A 22,611-nucleotide genomic window follows, 5' to 3' on the forward strand; every position below is an offset into this window, starting at 1 on the left:
GAGGCCACATATAGTAGGCATTCAAGTAAATGTCTGTTGAATGAATTGTAATATCCTTTAATATAAGCTGGTAGTATTGAACAAAAATGTATCTCAGCAAAATCAGTTTCGCCCAAATTGGAGGTGTACAGCAGGTAGCAGGAAGTTGTAGTCCAGATGGTCAGCTCACTGCTAAGTATGTCCTGAGGTTATATTTTACAATATCTGGAGAAGTGAATGAGTTGTTAATTGTTCAACTGGCTATTCCTGAATGTTGGCCCTTGATAAATATGAATGGCAAGCACTCTGGACATGTACTCTGTTGCCTGCTGAAAATAGACCTCATAACAGTGCTCATAGCACAATATTTAAAGCGTATGTTTCAGGTTTAACCAGCTTCATAAAAGGATAGCTACATCCACAGATTGCAACTACTTGATTACTTCTTGACCCATTCTCCTTTATTTTCTTTTCTGAATAATCTTTTTCAGATGTGATTCAAGGCAGAATTGATCCTTCTGTTTTTGTTTTATCCACTGGTCTTCAGACCTCATGATCAGGCCCAGTACTCTCTCAAATGTGAAACAAGAAGGTTCTCAAGAAGCCTTCTTAATGCCTTACTTTATATCTTCATTCTTATATATTTATTGTATTATCTTGCATGAACCCCAGTTGAATCCTGCAACATTAAAATACTATTTTTGAATAGTATGCAGCCACTGGTCTAATGCTACAAAGGAAGCCTACTCACCATTTTTTGACCAGTAGCTAATTCTCATTGGAGGTTTTATATTTATGTATCAATAATTGGAAATTTGTTTATGTTCTGTAACTTGACCCACAACTACTTCCATTCAGTCATAGTAAATGACAGGAAAAACAAGTACACTGTAATTGGATGGATCTTTTTTTTCTTAACAGTGTTAAATGGTTATCTGTAATGAAACAGCCATAGCTCAAGTCCTATTTTTTTTTTTTTTGTCATTTAATCATTCATGTTAGTAACCCAGACTTGTTTACTAAGCAAATAACCAGGGTGCAATTTGGGTAGAATGTGTAGTAATAACATTGTGATGTATCGTCATATTATATGTCATTGTATAGCAGTAATAAAAAACTATGATGGTGAGGTTGGCAGGGAGGATGATGGGTAATCATCTCTGAAGATAGAACAAATTGTTCCAGGTCCAGCCAAGCAGTTTGATGTTTGTAGAGTTAATAAATTACCAAGTAAGTTGGGATAAAGACCTATAATAAAATTGGTCCTGAAGACAGAATCTTCTGCAAAGATATTTAAACAACTTAAGTTGGCTATTAGCTGTCAGTGTGGGTAACAGTAGCCAGGGATCTACTAAACCTACTCCCACTGTTTGATCTTATTTTGTAGAGCTGGGAGATTTGACTCTTCCCAGGTTCAACTAATATGTGGAACCCCACTTTATCATTTACCAGATGTCAGTTTTTGGTAATGGTGACCCATGTTTACTTCTCATAATCAGACGAAGCTTGGTTTAAACTTGTTCAAGTGATGAGAAATTCAGAGTCAGCTTTCAGTTACCGAAAGACCAGTAATAAAAAAATGCTCTCTTGCCCCGTATAACCTCATTGTCCTACATAATAAGGCTTTCCTGTCTCTGTAGCACTTCTTACCAACTAGGTTTTAAGAAAGTGGACCAGCTAAAACAGGTTTTAGGTTAAGCACAACTACCTAGTATTTGAAAAGGGGGAAACCCTTGCCTCAAAATAACCAAGAGTTATTAGTAGTCGTCAGGTAATAAATTGAATTGGAGTTGTATGACCCTTCAGCCTAGGCTGCCTTGCCATTTCCACCTAGCCTCACTCATCCAGTCTTATGAAGGAGAGTGTATAAAAGCTGTGCCTTGGGTAAAAGCAGAGAGGACTGACAACTTTCTAGTCCAGAATATCAACATAATGCCAACAAGAAGAATAGGGGAAGTTGGGCTGGGGATGTGGCTCAAGCGGTAACGCGCTCGCCTGGCATGCGTGCGGCCCGGGTTCGATCCTCAGCACCACATACAAACAAAGATGTTGTGTCCGTCGAAAACTAAAAAATAAATATTAAAAAAAAAATTCTAGAATAGGGGAAGTTAATGATCTGTAGTAGGTCGCCCCCAGAGTAGAGCTGTGTATAAAGAATCTTGTAAATTTACCAAGCTGTCACCAGATTCTGAGAAGCAGAGTAGGCATAACCAAGTATAGTTGTTATTGTTGTTGTTATTATTTCCATTCATAAGTGAATTTGGAAAACTCGATTTAAATTAATACTTATCTTTCCAAAGGGAAGAAGCAATCTTCATGTCCATTGACTTCAGACATGTTCTAATTAAATGAATCACCAGTCCTAGACTTTAGTTTCCACAGATGTTGAGCTCTGCCATGAGAACACATGAAATAAAGTTTAAAAGGCCATAGAAATGAAACCATGCACTGAAACCCCACAGGTGTCTTGGCAGGGGGAATATATGCAAAATCTGTATCTGGAACTAATCAAAATTGACAGGAGAAATTTTTTTTTCTCCCTTGCCAGTCACTATAACAATTGCTCTAGGACTAAATGAGGTAGAAACAATTAGTATGTTTTTATTCCCTGCCAAAGTGTCTTCGTCTGATGGGTAGAGAAATAATCCAAAACTGTTTTTTATCCTCATTGTTTTAAAACCCCAGGGAAGCTAACACATCAGAGTCCGGACCATATTCTAGTAGAGTTGTCTTAACCATATTTCTGCCATGGTTTAGGAAGTTGGCCACATCTACCAACATTTCTCCTTCAGTCCTTTTGAGGAATTGTCATCCATAGGGACTGCCCTCTAGCGGGTCAGTTTGTCAAATAACTGATTAGTCAAATTTATTGAGGGACCAGTGTGAAGCATACCTAACCAATCTGTATTCTGCACACTTTTTGAGACAAGTTCTTCCCAAGTTGCCCAGGCTGATCTCAAGCTGAAACTCATGATTCTCCTGCCTCGGCCTCCCAAGTACCTGGGGGTACCACCATGCTTGGCTCAGTTTACCCTCTAATTACAGGCATGTCAACTGGGGCTTCTTCAATACCTATAACAAATAAAAGAGTTTTACCATGTACATGAAACCAAGTGGCAGGTGAAATCAGGCTATGAGAGTAATGGGACAGATCTCTTGAATTCATCAAAAGATTTGGGGTGAGAGGGGTGGCACACTGTAGAGTCGAGCACATTATCAGTGTAGCCTTAGCCCAGTAGTTTGGCTAAAAGTCCCAGGACGGATTGTGACCTCTTCAGGATAACATTCTTTACTTTTCTGAAGAGAAGGATACAACTCATCAGTGTTCCAGTACCCCAGAGACTGTTAAAGGCATGAACAAGAAGTGAAAAGAGGCCTCTCCTTCACTCAAAGTCAGCTCAATTTGGATCATGTTTAAAAGAACTACCTAATGGCACGTCTGCTTCCAGCCAAGATGTAGTAACAGGAACTGGATTATCATGCCACCTGCAACAACCTCCCCTCACAAAAAATTACCATATATAATACATGAAACAATAATTTCCCGGTTTGCTATCTCAAGACAGTTTCTAGATCATGGAGGCAGGCAGATTCTGTAAGTCAAGGAGTTGAGAGTCGAGAATGACCGAAGCAACTAGAGCTGATAAAAGTGCAGAGTACAAAAGAAAGAAAGAAAATCCCAGAGGTCTGCCGAAAAATCCTTTGAGCACTTATCATAGTATTGATCAGTGTGTGCATGTGAGCAAATTACCTATAGTGAAAGAAAAATAATTTGAGAAAATGAGAGGGAAGAATGCCTATTCCCATTAGCTACATTGGAAAAACTTATGATTTACATGGCATTGATTTGATTCAGACCTTGCCTCATTGATAGAGATTAATTACCCTTTACTAAGCACTTCTTTGGAATCACTTAAATCATAAAAGATAAACCTGAACAAATAAAGGTATTTCCTAATAACAGCATCCCAGATGATAGCTCAGAATTTACAGAAGTATTAAAATATTAAGCAGCCAATATAAACATAAAAATGTTGAGGCAAGGTAAAATGCACAATGTCTGTGTCAGACAAGCAAAGAGGAAGGAAGATGCAATCCATGATGAGAATAGATAGATAGATAAATAAATAAATGGTGTTGTATCCAACTACAACTAAAAAATATTTTTTAAAAACATATAACTATATTCCACATGTACAATAGAAGTTAGTTATGGATGATATTTTAAAAGATCTAAATGAAATATATAGAAATGAAGATGAAAATATCTGAGTTTTTTTTTAAATACACTGGATGGAATTAATAATTAATAACTAATTTTAACAATTTTTTTGCAATTAGACATTACAGAAAAAAGTGGTGAATTTGAAAACCTAGCAATAGAAACTATCCAAAAGGAAATAAAGAGAATGAAACAGAAAAGAGAAATTATCAGTGGCCTAATACATGGGTTATTATAATTCCTGAAAGTGGAGAGAAAAGGGAGAGACAGGAAAATATTCAAAGAAATAATGGCCAACTTTTTCCAAATTTATTGAAAACTAACCCACATATCCAAAAAACTCAATAAACCCCAGGCACAAGAAATCTGAAGAAAATTACACCAAGGTATATCATTATCAGTAGCTCAAAACTAGTGATAAAAGAAAAATCCTGGGGCTGGAGTTGCGGCTTAGTGGTAGAGCGCTTAACTGGCATGTGTGTGGCACTGGGTTTGATCCTCAGCACTATATAAAAATAAATAAAATAAAGGTACTGTGTTCATCTACAACTAAAAAATATTTGAAAAAAGAGAAAAATCCGAAAGCAGCGGGGACTGGGGGGTAAATAGGTAAGGATGACATCAGATCTATCATTAAAAACAAACAATAGAAGTGAGCCAGGCATGGTGGTTCACAAATCCCAGTGCCTCAGGAGACTGGGCCAGGAAGATCACGTGTTTGAGGCCAGCCTTAGCAAGGTCCTAAGCAACTTAGTGAGACCATGTCTTGAATTTTTTAAAAAATTCTAATTTACATAAGAAGGGCTGGCTGAGTATGTGGCTCAGTGGTTCAGCGCCTCTGGGTTCAATCCCCTGTCTCCCCTACACTTCCCCCCACCAAAAATAAGTAAATAAGTGAAAAGACAGTGGAACAACAGCTTCAAAATGTATATTACTATAGGATTCTGTGGCAAAAATATCTTTCAGAAGATGAAATCTAAAATAAAGATGTTTTCAGACATACACAATCTGGATGAATTCATCACCAGCTAGTTTGCACTGTAAGAAATATTAACGGAAGTCCTTCCAGCAAAATTAAAGTGGTGTTGGTTGGAAATCAGTTATCTACACAAAGGAACATAGATCACTAGAAACAAGCACATTAATAAATATGACTTTTTTCTTATTTAAAAGAAAATTGATTATATAAACAAATAATTTGAGGTTCATAGCATGTAAAAGTAATAAAAAATGCTTTGCAAAATAGTAGAAAGTTTGCAAGGGGAAAATGTGAACTATTGTAAGGTTTGTTATACATGAAGTCGTATAACTCAAAGACCATAGTTAAAGGTGGATGCCATGAACCCCTCATTAGCCCCTAAAATAAGAAGCAGAGACACAGAACTAATATAATAACAAGGAAAGTCAAATGAAATTTTAAAAATATTGTATTAATCCTAAAAACTGGTAAAGGGAAACGAAAAAAAGGACAGGTAGAAAACAAATAATAGATCATAGTCTTAAAACCTAATCGTATCAGTAATCACATTAAATGAAATTGGTTTAAACAACCAAATGAAAAGACAGCAGTTGTTGAGATTGAATAAAAACATAAAACCCAATTACATGCTGCTTATAAGAAGCATACTACAAATACAAAGCCAAAACAAAAGATCAGGAGAAAATATATTGCTTGTACTTATCAATAGAAAGCTGGAGTGGTTATATTAATATCAGACAAAGCTTTTTTTTAAGTTTTAGGTGAACACAATATCTTTATTTTACATTTATGTTGTGCTGAGGATTGAACCCAGTGCCTCGTGCATGCTAAGTGAGCACTCTACCACTGAGCCACAACCCCAGCCCCTCCAGCAATATTCTTAATCAATGTGACCTAACTGACATTTATAAAACACTCCAACAGAACACATTATTCTTAAGTGTTCATGGAATATTTACTAATATAGAACACATTTGGGAGCATAAAACAAGTCTCCATATATGAAGTATGATCTCTAATCTCTATTAGCGTAGGCTGCCTTAACAAAATACCATAGAATGGATAGCTTAAACTGCAGAAATTTACTTTCTCAGAGTTTTGGTTGCTAGAAATCAGATCTGTCTTCCAAAGTGACTACATTAATTTATGTTACCACAAGCAGTGTATGAAGGTCCCAGTTGTATATCCTTGGCCATACCGAGTTATTATCTGACTTTATTTCAAATTCTTTGTTTCTTCCTTTTTTCTCCTCAACACATGCTATTAATTTCTCATATATGTAATTTATTTTCCTTACATATCATCTTTTTCCTCCTTTGAATGTACAAATTCTTTTGTTAAAAATTTAATAGTGCTATCCTGTGTATAAGTACTAGAACAGTTTCAGATAATAGAAGAAATTCAGTCTTTGTTGTTGAATCCACACTGACAAGTTAGAGACAGAAAAAGAAGTGTTCTCATATGCTGCTCTGGAATGTCAGTTGGGTGCACCCTTTCTGGAAGCATTTGTGTGATATGTTAAAAGTCTCAAAATGTGCTTGCCCTTTGATCTAACATTCTCTTTCCAGGTTTTTATCATAAGGAAATAATTAAGGATGTGAACAAAAACATTGCTAGGAGATTCACCCACTTGGGAATGCTTTTGTGTGCAGTCAGGAAAACTCTTTGAGCTGACATTGGAAGGAATGAAGGTTATTTTTTTAAGTGTGGCAACAAGAACTAGTTGCCACATTTAAAAGAAGAGATCTTTCTTTTCTTTTCTAATGCTCAAGCACTTTAAAATATTGTCTCTGCTGATTTTCTGACCTGCTACTTTGTAAATCAAAACTAAAACTTACCTATAAAAATTTTTTCCACAGGTCCCTTAATATGGACTTTGAAAATCAAGATAAGGAGAAAGACAATAACAGTTCTTCTGGGTCTTTCAATGGCAACAGCACCAATAATAGTAAGACATTTTATATCAGTTAATTTTCATCCATGTAATTACCTTGATTCTTTCTAAACCCTCAGTTAATCATTCACTGGTCAGGATTCGGTACTATAATAAAATCTAAACTCTGTGCTATAATCTGTTAAATTTTTATGTTCTGAGTCTGAACTACTGATTTCTTGCATGCAAGAAACTCATTCCTTAAAGCTTGCTGCTGCTGAGAGTCTTTGTTAAAAATAAGCAGGAGAGATTAGTGCAGGGTAGATTTTTTTGGCCGGGCGTGGGTGGGGGGTACTGGGGATGGACCCAGGACCGCTTTACCACTGAGCTACATCCCCTTTTTATTTTGAGAAATGGTGTTGCTAAATTGCTGAGGGTCTCACTAAGTTGCCCAGGCTGGCCTCCTGCCTTAGCCTCTCCAGTCAGTGGGATTACAAGGATGCACCACTACACTTAGCATATGACTTCATTTAGATGCTTTGATGAGATTGATAATTTTGTGTTAATCATAAGTTCATTCAGTTACTCTTAAAAGATGTCTGCCTTTAAAATACATTGCACTGTCATGTATACCTAAAAAGAACAAAGATGTTTACTTGAAGTACGTAATGAGCTGAAAAAGTCACCAAATGCTTATTTTACAAATTAATCGATATTTTATAATATCCACAGTTTAAGGCAAACAAATACACAATGATTAAGATAAATAAGACAATAAGTATGTTATTTTTGAAGGCTTTATCATTTAACTCTTTTGTAACTTACAAAGTTACAAAAAGAAAATAAGTATGATTTTGTGTATCTCTCCTGATATTTAAGATCTTATGAGAATATTTGCTTTTTTAAAAAAAAGTGGGCTGTATGACAAATGATAAGCAGCATTATATTTATTTGTGTGTGTCTGTCTCTCAATGGACCTTTATTTTATTTATTAATATGTGGTGCTGAGAATTGAACCTCACACATGCCAGGCAAGCTCTTTACCACTGAGCCACTACTCCAGCCCAAATAGCCTTATTAGTAACCCCAAAATACCACAACCCAAAGGTCCATAAACCAATGAATTTATGAACAAAATATGGTCTATCCATACAGTGGAATTTTATGTAGTATTTTTTTTTAAAAAAAAAAAGAGTGAGGTGCTAATACTTGCTACAGTGGAGATGAACTTCAAAATGTTATGTGAAAGAAGCCAGACATAACTATTGTGTGAGTCCATGTATGTGAATTTTCAAAAATAGCAAATAGGTTTAGACAGTAGATTAGTGATTTGCCTGGGACTAGAGATAGGAAGGAGAAGTAACTGTAAACTGAGGGGTCTTATTGGGGTGAAGAAAATATTCAAAAACTAGATTGTGCTGATGGGTTCACTGTTGAAAAATCTACCCCACCCCTCAGAAATTGAATTATACACATTATACAAATCGGGTGAATTTTATGGTATATAAATTATACCTTGAGCTGAGGCTGTGGTTCAGCATGCACTTGCCTTACATGGATGAGGCACTGGGTTCAATTCTCAGCACCATGTATAAATAAATAAAGGTGTATCAACAACTAAAAATTTTTTTTCAATAAATAAATAAGATAAATTATACCTCAATAGACATAGAAAAGGTATGATGTTTATTATGGAAAGAATTAAATTAGAAATAAGGAGACTTGGGGTTGGGGGTGGAGCTCCTTGGATAGACTACTTGCCCACCATGTGTGAGGTCCTAGGTTTGATCCCAAGGGAAGGAAACAGGGAGAGCACCTGATTTGATAATGACAGGTTTTTATTGAGTACTCAGTATTCTATTAAATATTTTGAAAGATGCAAAAGTATAAGAGCAGCTCTTTTCAAAGTGTTTTTTAAAGTGCTAAGAGGGCAAATAAACCACTTCACCTTCCATACCCGGGACAGGTGTTTTGTGGTTTTCTTTTTCACTGATCCTCAGAATTCTTCTGAACAAGCCACTTACTGGGTCAGAGTAAGCTCTAGAGGTGAAATCATTTCAACATCCATGTACGAAGAGTAAAGGGCCACGTCAGGAGAGCAACACTGGCTCAGGTGAGGTCTCTTTCCAGGAGAAGGATGAGCTTGATTTGAAACAATGAACTTGGCTTGCTGGAGACAGGAACATATAATTACAGGCACAGAGAGGAAAGTGAGCATGACAGGTTAAAGTCACCACCTAATGGGGAAGAAACACTGTAAGTCTACTAAAATTCAGGTAGAATATGAATGGAAGACCATGGATGTTAAGTTGAAAAAGATCACTTAATATCCATGGTATTTAGTATTTAGTATTACCCTGTCAACAAATTATACTTGTTTAGTTTTAACTCGGTTGGATGTGTTTCATTGTCCCAAGCAGTATAGAGTGGGTGTGAGTGATAAAGACAGTCAGTAGAATCATTTAAATATAGCGAGTCTTTTCTTTTGACCCAAATCATTATATACCAATAACTTAACTTGGAACAAGGTTAAACCCATTGTGGAATCTAATTAAATTACTACCTAATAGCATACCTTCTATCAGCATTTCAGGCCAAATCACTTTATGCTCATGAAACTATTCTTAAAAGACCTATGTTATGTAGCGTATATGCAGATATGTAGTTAAACCAGAGTATAGATCTGTTGTACATTGCATCACAGAAACCTGAGAGATAAGTAGTATATATCTAAGTACAATTTTATTTTCAGCTTTCATTGGAAAGAAGTTGCTTTTTTTTTTTTCCTTTTTCCTTATTAATCAGAGTCTAAATAGAATAGGACACTTCTTTTTTAAATAGTCATTTTCTTAGATCTTCCTTCTGTATTGTACTAAATTATCCCTGATGACACAGATTTCCTCAGTACCTACTCCAACCACTTACACCTTCATAAGGGATAAGGACAGATTAGGATAAAAATGCCATCTACTTCCGCATAATCAGTAACATTATGAAAGAATTAACCCCTGCAAAGAATGTCAATACTTGATTATGGAATATAACATTCCAGATTGAAGGGATAGCATGGAAAACTGGTCACATTTATCAAGAATCAAAGAAATAAGATAGCAACCAGAAAATGAACAGAGAAACACAAGAGATTGCTAAGGAAATTGGAATCCAAAATGATTGACAACACAGAAGAATTGGTGGGAAGTTTCTAAAAAAAGGAAGGTGTGTTAGTGTTAAGATTTTTCCAAGAGTTGAGCATGGTGGCACATGCCTGTAATCTCAGCAACTCCAGAGGCTGAGGCAGCAGTGATTGCAAGTTCAAGGCCAGCCTCAGCAATTTTTTTTTTTTCCTGAGAGTATTTCAGACTTGTTGGAGGACAAAGTGACCACATAGAGAGTTTTCTTTAAAACATTGCAGTTGCCCACTCAAGAGTGAAAAAGCTTGAGAGTAGGGAAAAGTAGAAGTGTAGGACGGCATCATTGGTGGAGAGTCGAGGTTGAAGGTTTATGTGTAGGTCACATGCAATGGCTATATCAGAAATGATTCAATTGGCCTTGATTATAAAACAAGCTAGAAGAAGAAGTGTTAATGATGACTTGATGGATTAGATGGACCATGTGATTCATATCAGAACTAACAAAATGGAGGTCATATTACTTCATATTGATCCCTGCAGGGTTCCCTAGAGTGCAGGACCAGACTGGGGAATTACTACTTCATGTTATAGAAATACGCCACCTGTCTAGGCAGCTCAACAGGGAAGTCAGGGAGAGAGGAGAACAAGGCACCACTCAGCTCCTTAAAAAACCCGAAATTACACCCATAATGAAATAGTGCTACACACACACCAGAATACCTAAAATTAAACCCTGATCTCACCAAATGTTAGGATATAGAATGAGAACCCTCTTGAACTACTAATGAGAATATACATTGGCTCAATCTCTTTGAAAAAACATTTTGGCATTATCTACTAAAGGAAAAAATATAAGCATCCAGGGGTGCTTGGGGATTTAGCTCAATGGAAGAGCACTTGTCTATCATGCATGAGGCCTTGGGTTCAATCCCTAGCACCAAAAGAAAAAAGCCCTTTGTCCTCCCTTTAAAAATTAAAAAATAAATAAATACACTTGGACATAGCAGTGTTGCTCCTAAATTTTTTGTTTGTTTGTTTTTGTAGTTACAGATGGACAGAATGCCTTGATTTTATTTGTTTATTTTTATGTGGTGCTAAGGATCAAACCCAGTGCCTCACACACCACTGAGCTACAGCCCCAGCCCCATTTTTAATTATATACCTGCAAATATAAGCACATGTGCACCAAAACCATAACCAGAACACTCAAAAGAAGCACAGTTTATAATAGGCAAAAAAAATTGGAAACAACTCAAATGTTAAACATTTATGGATAAATTTTAACATTCATACAATGAAATTGAGCTGATACAACAGCATGGATGATTGTCAGAAATAATGTTGCTTGAAATAAGCCAGACACAAAAATACATACTACAAATCTAGTATATATGAAGCTTAAAAAACAGGCAAAATAAACATGAGTATATTTAAGTGTTCCTGCTTGGGTGGAAAACAAAGCAAGAAGAGATTATCAAAAGTCAGTACAGCAGTTCCCTTTGGGGGAAAGAGAGAGGGTGGTGACAGGAGGGATACCACAAAGGCGCCCAGGGTTGGTATTAGGTATGTGATGATCCACTCAGGTCCCTGGGTTTTTTTTACTTATCTGTGAGTGTTAAAATAGAAACAGAAAGTTGCAGCAGGGAGGGACTTCCCTCCAGGTCCTTCCTGATTTCCGCTGACTTGTTCTAACTCCTGCATCTGCCCCAAGAGGCCTGTATAGTTTTCCCCCAGCATGTCATTCCTTCATTTAAGAAAAGGCCACGTACCCCACATTATGTGACATCTTAAAGTCCTTTACTTCACTTACATTTGAACTATAAAGATTGATGGAAATGTACAATTGAAATTCTCTTCATGAGTAGGCATACATCTGTTTAATTTTTCCACTTAGACTGTAAATTCCGTAAGATCTAGAAAGTTTTTTTTTTAATCCCGCCTGTTGCTTAATGTATAAGAAGTGTTTGGTAAAAGGTATAAAATTAGTAATTTAGTCCATTGGATACTAAGAATAATGTTGCCACATATAATTTTAAAAAAAAATTTTTTAGTTGTCAGTGGACTTTTATTTTATTTATTTATATGTGGTGCTGAGAATCAAACCCAGAGCCTCACACATGCTATGCAAGTGCTCTACCACTGAGCCACAGCCACAGCCCGCCATATATAATTTTTAATTCCATCACCACACCCACTTAAGTTCATTTGGGACTTTAAAAATAACATAGTTGGACTTTGGAAGTCTTCCCAGTGATGGCTGCTCTGTTTAACTTTGCTCTGTTTTTTTTGTTTTTAAGTCAACGAGTGTGGCTAGAATTTTTGATTAATTCACTCTTTCCCTTTCAGTACCATTGTCTCCTATCCTTTATGAAGTTCAGTATTGAAGTCATGTATATTATTTTAGTGGCATATTGTCAGCAACTAAAGGAGCTTTATTTGCTTTGTAACATTGCCTCCTGGTTTAAATTTGTTTTCAGAAATGAAAATCTGCATTTTTTAACATTCTAGAAAGGTTCTTTGTATTTAGTTTTACATATTGATTATAGACTAAAATTTAGATTGTAAGCATACCTTATATACCCTAGTCACTATAATCTTTATATTCTACCAGGAAATTAATTTTTCTGTTCATATTTTGAACTAATATAGTTTATCTGTAGATTATAATAAGATGCTTTGTTTTACAAAAGAGAGGCAGATATGGGTATGTGTTTTAAAATGTATGGATTCTTATAAAACAATTTGTTTCTTGTAGTAAATGGTCTTTTGTGGAACATTATTTTCTGTTGTGAAAGGCATCTGAAAATCTGTAGTTTCCTCTAGTTCCTCTTTGAACTACTATTAAGAGCACCCCCATCCCAGCCCAAGTGTGGCACACAAGCCAAACTTGTGCTCAGGACAAACCATTTCCCAGATCAGTTCTGTTTGTCATGACACCTAGATCACTTTTCCTAAATTGAACTGCCTCATCCCTAACTGAATTGTTTGACTCATTTACCTAACTGCCAAGAAGCAATTTTGTTTTGAAGAAATATTTAATATTTTATTTCACAAAAATCCCTAAGTAGCTTTTGGGGAACAGACAAGTTTAAATGCTTCAGAATAGTTTGTTTTTAATATTTATTTTTTAGTTGCAGTTGGATACAATATCTTTAAGTAATTAATATATTTTTATGTGGTGCTGAGGATTGAACCTAGGGCTTCACTTGCTAGGCAAGTGCTTTACTGCTGAGCCATAACCCCAGTCCCAGAATAGTTTTTAAACATTGGTTCATCATTGCAACCTTTCATATCTAGTTATGTTCATCCCTGTTGCATATTTTATTTGTAGCCTTAATTTATTGAAGAGAAACTGCTATTTCTAATATTTCTATTGTAATAGTCATATGGCTATTTCTTAGGTCCCTTTCATACAATTTTCTTGATGACATCTCAGGACAGTTAATTTGGAAGTAGGCAGCATATAAGACAAAACCCATAGTTGTTCCTCTTCGTTCAGTGATTATCATATTTTCCCGTGTTTTCCTTCTCTACCAAGTACTTTACTAGTGGTTCTTAAGCCTGGATGCAAATTAAAGTTTTCTGGGGAGTGTTTCAGCTGGGTGTAATCCCCAGAGGTTTCAGTTTAATTGGTCTGAGGTTGAACCTGGGCATTTTGATTTAAAAAAAAAAAAAAAAAAAAAATCTCTCCAAGGTATTTCAGTGAGCAGCAGCCAAAATTTGAGAACCACTGGGCTAAATCCTGTTCTATCCCAAGACATTGTCCCCCATTAATCTCCCATTCTAGTACCTTAAAGTGTTCTCAGAAAATAATTTTTCTGATTCACTGTTTACAGCTAAGTCTTGTTCGTCATCCTCCCCACCAGAGTAAATATAAGTATATTAAATCCATAGATTACTTTAGTCACTGGATTAAAATCACCTCTTTTAACCAAACCTGTACACAGGACCACAAATACACTCAAATGGACTAAACTGGATTTTTACTACCTCTTAATGGTACCTCCTTCTCCCCTTGGGGATTGAACCAGGAACTTCACCTAAGCTCTATCCCCAGATATTTTCATTTTGAGACAGAGTCTTTCTTATTTGTAATCCACCTACCTCAGTCTCAGTAACAGGGATCACACGTATACACCACTGTTCCCAGCACTGCCTGTTAATGTTCTTGATTCTGGGATTTTTGTTTGGTTTTGTTTTTGCATCCTGTTATTCACATGGTCGGCACCAGAAGGTAATACTGTGTAATTCAACAAGTGTTTCCTGGGCATCCCTACAGGGAAGGTGCCGAGGAGAGCAGAGAACTCCTAATCTCACTGGGGCCTCTGTAGTCCATACATGAGGTAGTTATCCCAAGAACCATACTTTAATGAGTTAATGTATATATATAATGCAAGGGCATAGTGCGTGTTACACATAAAATACAAGAGCATAATGTAGTAAGTTGTTAACGTGTCCTGTTTTCTGTCTTTCAGGTATCCAAACAATTGACTCTACCCAGGCTCTGTTTCTTCCAATTGGAGCATCCGTCTCTCTCCTAGTAATGTTTTTCTTCTTTGACTCAGTTCAAGTAGTTTTTACAATATGTACAGCAGGTAAATGAGTTTCTCTGTCTGTTCTTAGCACACTGAAAGGGAAAAAAAAAATTCACCTTTTTAAAGATAATTGTTCAAAAATTATGCAAGTTTTTCTTCATTATATTTCAGTTTCTTACACCCTTTAGACCTCCTTCATGAACCACCTGATATTCAGACCTGTCAACACAGTCTGAAAAAAATGCTAGGGATTTGAATATTCATGAGCTTTATGACACCAGAACAGTATTGGTTTGGTTACCAGAAGGTCCAGTTTGGTGTAGCGGTCATTGGCAGCCTCTACAAATGCTTCTGTAGATAAAAACATTGCTAGCTAATTAAAATAATTAAAGGGTCAACTCTCTGATCTGTTTTCAAGCTAAGAGATGATGGAAATACAAAAAAAAAAAAAATGCAAGACTTATTAGGAGGTCATCCCCCAAACCATTATTTATCTTTTCTTACTGAGTTAGGAGAGAATGAGAAAATCTAGTCATATTATCCCTAATTCAAACCAGGTATTTTTGTTTTAAGGAAGTTATTTGTTCAATAGTAAAGAAAGATTCTCTGGTCAGTTAAATCATTTCCACTTGTTTTGGGAAATGACTGTTTCTAAAAATGCCATTTTTTAAATAATAGATTTCTTTAAAAAAAAAAATTAACCATACCCTTTCTTTCTCTAGTTCTTGCAACGATAGCTTTTGCTTTTCTTCTTCTCCCGATGTGCCAGTATTTAACAAGACCCTGTTCACCTCAGAACAAGTAAGGACTTGGGACTTTGCTCTTAGTTATAAATTTGTGTTTTTCTTTCATGCTTGGTAGCACTATTAGGAGTTTAAAATTTCTAGTGTTGACCAAAGCACAGTAGTATCAAGAGATTGAGAAGCCAGATGTTTGATCTTTTAAAACTAGAATATAGTACTTCCTTTTGTACCTTTTCATGGCAGAGAAAATAAAAACAAATCTTAGAAATTAGGAGTCCTTGCATTTATGCCCCTGCTTAGATTTTGAAAGAGGAGCAGTTTTCTTTTGGTGAACACTTCCATTCCTTTACTGGTGACCTAACAGGTGTGAGTATAGTGGTTCAATTCAGATATTCTTTGCCTTTCTTTTTGGGTGCCCTTTGGCATAATGATAGCATTCACACCTCAGCTCCTAAAATCATTGCTTGTGGGAACTAAGTTTATGCTAATGGGGATGTGGTGTATTATGTTTGCACGTGGAAATGTTCACTGGGAGCAGCTGATTTTCCCAGGATAACCAGATGATAACCAAATATATTTATTTTTGTGATCTATTTATATTTAGTGATGACCAAATATATTTATCATCATACAGATATTTATTTGCCTTTATTAAATGAATTGAACTGTTGGCATTCTTCAGTTTGTTTTCCACTTAAGAATAGAATTTTCCCTCTTGGCTTCTCCAGAGTTCTTGTTTATTATAGTACTGAAGATTAAACCCAGATGTGCTCTACCACTGACTCCATCCCTAGTCAGTATTCATTTATATTTTGAGTTGCTGAGATTGGCCTTGAACTCAAAATCTTTCTGCCTCAGCCTCTCAAGTCATTGAGTCATTGAAATTACAGGCATGTGCCACTATGCCTAGCTTGTCACAACTCTTAAACTCCCATGTTGATAATTTGGTCTCAAAAGTACATTATCGCCGGGCACAGTGGTGCACATGCCTGTCATCCCAGCAACTCGGGAGGCGGAGTCAGGAGGATCACAGGTTCAAAACCAGCCTCAGCATTGGCAAGGCACTAAAGGCACTAAGCAAGTCAATGAGACCCTGCCTCTAAATACAAAATAGGACTGGGGATATGGCTCAGTGATTGAGTTCAATCAATCCCAGAACCAAATAATAATAATATTATCAAATTGGAAAAGTACAGTTCCTCTTGAGTTTTCATAGTTCACCCTTGGGTCTTTTAGATTTCCAGGTATCGAGGTGTTGCCTACTATTCTCATCCAGCCATCCTTACTTCTGATCAAGAAGCGCCAGGGTGCTGAATGCAGTGTGCCCGCCCCTCTAGTAAATGCTGTGTGTTTTCCAGGATTTCCTTTGGTTGCTGCGGGCGTTTCACTGCTGCTGAGTTACTGTCCTTCTCTTTGTCTGTCATGCTTGTCCTCATCTGGGTTCTCACTGGCCACTGGCTTCTCATGGATGGTAAGTAACTAAATGTAAACAGACTGATTTGACTTAACATGATTTTGTGGATAACTTAAGTTTGTGCAGTTGCAGAACCATCATTGCAGTCAGTTGTGGAGCATTTTTATTCCTCACACCCTAAAACCTATACTCAACAACTGTCAGACTCCACCCCTCCGTAGCCCCAGGCATCTTATTTTCTGTCTGGATTTCTCTATTTTGGACACTTACATGGCCTTCTTTGTCTGACTTCTTCCACTTAGCAACATGTTTTCTAAGTTGTAAACATGTCATAACCTGTATGGGTGCTCTTTTTTTTATGTCTGAATATTATTCCATTACCAGAGTTTTTTAATTCATTCATCAGTTATTTCCCCTGTTTTTTGCTGTTAATGAATAATGTGTGAATTATTTTATTATTGCTGTATCTTTAGATTGTTTTTTAATCTTTTCCTGTTATAAAATAATCCTGAGGTAAAAATACTTGTTCTACCTCTTGTATATTTCAGATCACTTAGATTCTCCCCCGCTTCCCCTGCTCTACTGGGTATTAACCTGAGGACCTAATACATGATCTGCCACTGAACTATATCCCCATCCCCAACCTAGCTAATTTTTTAAAGATGAATTCCTAGATGTGGAGTTACTATAACATACGGGTTTTGAAAAGCCATAGCAGTTTAGGCTCCTGTGCACAGCATATGAGAATTCCCCTTCATTGATGATGATGATGATGAAATAATGACAACTAAACAATAACAACTAAAATTCATCGAGTGCTTTTTATGCACTGGGTGCTCCACTGAATTACCTCATGTAATCCTTAATATAACTCTTGGAAGTTGGAACAGTTATGGTTCCCAGTTTGCATATGAGGTAACTGTGTTCGGACAAGTGACTTAGACTCTTAAGTTACAGAGCTTCTGTGTATATTTCTTACTTAACTACCAAACCACCTTGAAAATACCTTTCCAAAAATCTCTTATCCTTCTTCAAGTCATTCTGGAAACATTAGAAAACTTTAAGACACTGCTGTCATTTTTCTCAGTTTACTTTCCTAATCTCAAGAAACTTCTAATGACTCTTGTCTGTCTCATAAAATCTGCTCACCTTTTCCTTTCCTTTGGTGGTTGAGAAGGGAAGCAGGTTAAATATAATCAGTTTTATACTTACTTGTAATACTATCTAAAGAATTTTTAATGAAGGAATTTGAAAATCAGAAAACTACAGGTATGGATGGCATCTACTCCTGTTACCATTCCAAGCAACCGCGAGGTTAATCCAGCTGCCAAGCCTGTACTCTGCCAGTTACCATGAGTTGTCATTCAGGGTCTCTAAGCACAGAACCACCCAAAGTGATACCTGCCATCCAGGCCTCAAGTTCAGGAGTGACTAAGTTACGCTGATAGGATCTGTCTGCTTTCTATGATGGACCTTACGTGTGCTGAGTAGGATATTGGGGGTTAGGTGTTTTTATATTTATGATTTGTTTAAAACACTTGCATCAACTACCAGAATTTATTCAAAACCAAGGATGTTCTGTTCATGATCAAATTTGGACAGAACCTGATAAAAGGGATTATAAATTTATTTTTTAGGCTCTAATTGGCCTACCCAGTAGATTTTTTTCTGCATTTTCAATTGTTGCTGCAATTTCCCTCTATTTGTACAAGAATCTGTTTTTTTTTTTAACCAGTTTACACTAAGCTGCTTTTGTGAGTAGAATTTTTAAGAAAGCCTTTGAGGTTTTTGTTTCTCGGATTAGTATTTGATACGTGTTTGTCTTCTTTTCTGCTTAGACTACAAGAGTGTAGCTTTTTGCCCTGATCTGTAACATCCTGAAATAGGTTGCTCTCAGCATGGAAATTAAATTTCCAAGGATCCTCTGCAGAATCAGTTCATCTTGTGGACAAGTGAGATTTGGGAGTGAGGTTTTTTTAAAATGAGCATTTTTAGTTAACAGCTATCCTTTGAAGTTAATGTGTAGTGGAAATAGGCTGATAGATGTTTTGCAGTGCTGTATGAAGTTTTCATAATAAAAGTGGACTTGAGCATTTTCTTAAACTGAAACCTAGAACTGTTCATCTACTCTTCATCTACTCTCAGTTTCATGTGGCAAATTAACCTTTTAAATTTGGGAAAGTTTGGAATTATTTGACCAGTCCATGGTGGTCTGTTGGCTAAAAGCTGACAGGTTGTCTGTTGAGGTGCTAGGAATCAAACCCAGGGCCTGGAATGCCCCAGGCAAGTGCTATACCACTGAACTACACCCCAGCCCAAGCTGATGTTTTGTTTGTTTGTTTGTTTGTTTGTTTTGGTACTGGGGTTTGAAACCAGGGGCACTTAACCACTGAGCCACATCCCCAACCTTTTTTGTATATTTTATTTAGAGACAGGGTCTCACTGAGTTGCTTAGGCCCTCACTAAGTTGCATAGACTGGCTTTGAACTCGAAATCCTCCTGCCTCAGCCTCTTGAGCTACTGGGATTACAGACATGTAGCTGTTGAGTCTTGAGTCCACACAATTTAGTGTTTCAAGGATCGTTGAACCAGGTTCACTGTGTGCATCCCCTGACCAGTTTAGGGACTAGCAGAATCTTGATACATATCTAATCCAGCCCCCCATTTTAAAGCAGTTGCTACTACCCTATCACCAAGAAATGTTTAGTGCTAGGAATCGAAAAGTTGATATTTTTATTTATTTTATTTTAAAATGCTAGACTGTGGTGCTCAGTCTGCATAGGTATGGCTATCTCAAGGTCCTCTAAGAACAGGGGCACTGCTTAAGACCCCACAGGTTGTATATTCCTTGTTGAGAACACTTGTAGCTCAGTTTAACATATCATTGTCTTCACCCCTGACCTTCCTCGTTGTGGAAGACAAGGTGATACAGAGATGTCAGTAATTAATTTAAAATGACTACCTAAATAACTACGATTTATAATTTACTTCCCTAACACTTTTGGTTAATTTACACTTAGCTTTACAAATAAACTTAACTTTCAGCTATCAGGGAGTCTTGGGAAGTTTTCAAACAATATGGAGCTTCTTTATTATATCTGGAAAAGCCAGTGCTGCGGTTGTTGAAAATTTATAGGTATATGTGTGCAGTGAACCTTGTCCTCAAGGAGCTTCTCTTGGTGCTCAAGTTTAAGAACCTCTGCTGTGTGAAGAGACTATATAGGGCCAGGTAGAGGCAGAGAGACCAGGTGGTTACTGTAGCAGTCCAGGCTAGAGACAGTGTAGCTTGTACCAAGTGAGAGTATTCCAAAATGAGCCACAGATTTTGGTCTGCACAACTAAGAGAATAAATATAGACACTCTACTCTGGTGGGAACCAGTTTAGAGAAGAACTTGTGATAGATTAAATGTGAGAGGCCTGTTGGACATTCAAGGAAGTATTTCACGTAGCCCTAGTCTGTATGAATCAGAAGTTGAAAGTTGAGATACAGACTGGAAATAAAAATGTGTGATAGACTGAGATTGGAGGAGATCATCAAGGAAGTGAAGCAGAGGTAAGAGCAAAATTGAGAGGGCAGGTTCAGGGTCTGGGAACTGAGGAAGAGCTACAGCAAAACCTAAAAAGGAGCAGCAGATACAGGAGAGGAACCAGGAGTGTGCACTTTCCTGAAAGCCACGTGAGAAGGGAGCCGGAAGCCATCGATGGTCGTGTACAGATCAGCTGAGATGAGCACAAGGGTTCCTTGCTGCGCTTAACAACAGGAGGGTCCTTAGCAGCCCCAAGAAGCTCTGAAGTAGCAGAGATGAAGCCTTTGAGGAACGGGTGAAAGAGGTGAATATGATCTAGTCAGTCTTCAGGTAATAATGTCTGACTTACAGAAAGCGAGTGGAAGAGGGGAAAAAACCAACCACCACAATAAGGGAAAAACCAGGAAAGTAAAACATACTGTAGGACACATAGTTCCCATCTCAGCTCCCATCTCATTAAAAAGACCGCTGATTGGGGGCTGGGGTTGTGGCTCAGCGGTAGAGCACTCGCCTAGCACGTGGAAGGCCCTGGGTTCGATCCTCAGCACCACATAAAAATAATAAAGGTATTGTGTCCAACTACAACTAAAAAAATATTTTAAAAACCCTGCTGATTGAAAAAGATTTAAAAAACATAAAGATCCTGGACTGGATACTGGCTTAGACAAACTGTATATAAGAGACACTCTGGAGTCTATTAGAGACGTTTGAGATGAAAATTCATTGAAATGGAAACTCATAATTGTTGGCTTTAAAGCAGATTTTAGCTGGATGTGATGGCAGGTGCTCGAAATTCCAGTAACTTGAGAGGCTGAGACAGGAGGATTGCAAGTTTTAAGCCAGCCTCAGCAACTTAGCAAGACCCTGTCTCAAAAAAATATAGAAGGCTAGGGAATATAACACCCCTGGACTAATCCCTAGTATATAAAAAAAAATTTTTAGCCAGGAGCAGTGATGCACCTCTGTAGTCCCAGCTACTCAGGAGACTGAAGCAGGAGGATCGAAAGTTTGAAGCTGGCCTTGGCCACTACATCTCTCAAAATAAAAAGGTCTGGGGGTGTAGCTATGTGATAGGCAGGGCACCCTGGGTTTAATCCACAGTACCAAACGGAAAGAAGATTTTGTGATCTCGTATTTTAAAAATACACATGGCTTGCTCACCGTGTAATGCCCTCCATGTTACAATACAGCAAGATAGTCCTTGACAGATGACAGCACATTGTACTTTTCAGTCTCCCTACCGAGAAATAAAATTTATTTTCTGTACAAAAATACATGTGTAAAAAAATTCTGGGAAGATGTTTTACACCATTTATCTCTGGAGAGTGGCAATGTAGGTTTTGAAACCTTAACGGTGTTCTCTAGTTTTCAATATTTCTATATTTCTATAATATAGCTACTGCTTTTGTAGTAAGTATTAAGGAAAATAGAAGGATTTGAAGACAGCTCAGAGGACCTTTTTGTTGAGGAGGGATCTTTATGTGAGTGTTAAAATACAATGCAAATGTGTAATATTTCTAATAAAGGAAAATCCTGTAAAGAGAGAAGAGTGACTGGCTGGAAGGACATCCTGAGCGGAGGAAAGGGGATGTGGTCTAGGGCACAGTTGACTCTAGAGCAAGGACAGTGCAGCCACAGCAACAGGGGATGGCCAGGAATGAAAGCAAGGAGGTCTCAACTGAGCCTGACCTGCCATTGTATGGTCCAGCACCATATCTAGCGGGAGACAGGATGCTTCTCAGGGCCCAGCAACAAGAGTGTGGGTATAAGTGCCTAAAATTATAGTTCAGGGCCCCCAGACTTCGGAAGGAACCACAGACTGTTGGGTGGATAAGTCGAAGAGCTTGTGGGAAGAGTCACAAACCTGACTGCTCTCTCCTCCCCAGCTCTGGCCATGGGTCTCTGTGTCGCCATGATCGCCTTTGTTCGGCTGCCTAGCCTCAAGGTTTCCTGCCTGCTCCTCTCAGGGCTTCTCATCTACGATGTCTTTTGGGTAAGCATCTGTTTCCTGAAAGCCCCTGCTCTCCTCATGTGCAGTTGAAGCATTCACTGCTGAAAGCCGTCCACTCCAAGTACCCAGAGCATGCTCCCCGGGCCACTCCCTGCAGCACGCATGTTCACAGGGTGCTGACAGCTGGTTGAGCTTTCTCCCCATAGAGCTGTGGTGCAGTAGCTCAGGGTGGAGGAGGCAGCCAGCAAACGAGCTT

General features: G+C 37.5%; 1 protein-coding gene across 3 annotated transcripts in view; it reads left to right on the forward strand.

The window, feature by feature from the left end:
- SPPL3 (signal peptide peptidase like 3) overlaps nucleotides 1–22,611 on the forward strand; it is a 111,685-nt gene that overhangs the window by 83,303 nt on the left and 5,771 nt on the right. For all 3 annotated transcript variants that reach the window (XM_081283863.1, XM_081283864.1, XM_081283862.1), the window contains 5 exons: nucleotides 7,040–7,128; nucleotides 14,660–14,779; nucleotides 15,442–15,520; nucleotides 16,821–16,933; nucleotides 22,291–22,397. In XM_081283863.1, the coding sequence (XP_081139989.1) occupies nucleotides 7,040–7,128; nucleotides 14,660–14,779; nucleotides 15,442–15,520; nucleotides 16,821–16,933; nucleotides 22,291–22,397 (508 nt within the window). The remainder of the gene's footprint in view (nucleotides 1–7,039; nucleotides 7,129–14,659; nucleotides 14,780–15,441; nucleotides 15,521–16,820; nucleotides 16,934–22,290; nucleotides 22,398–22,611) is intronic.

Source organism: Spermophilus citellus, assembly GCF_964194105.1.
Source record: "Spermophilus citellus genome assembly, chromosome: 3".
Lineage (NCBI taxonomy): Eukaryota > Metazoa > Chordata > Mammalia > Rodentia > Sciuridae > Spermophilus > Spermophilus citellus.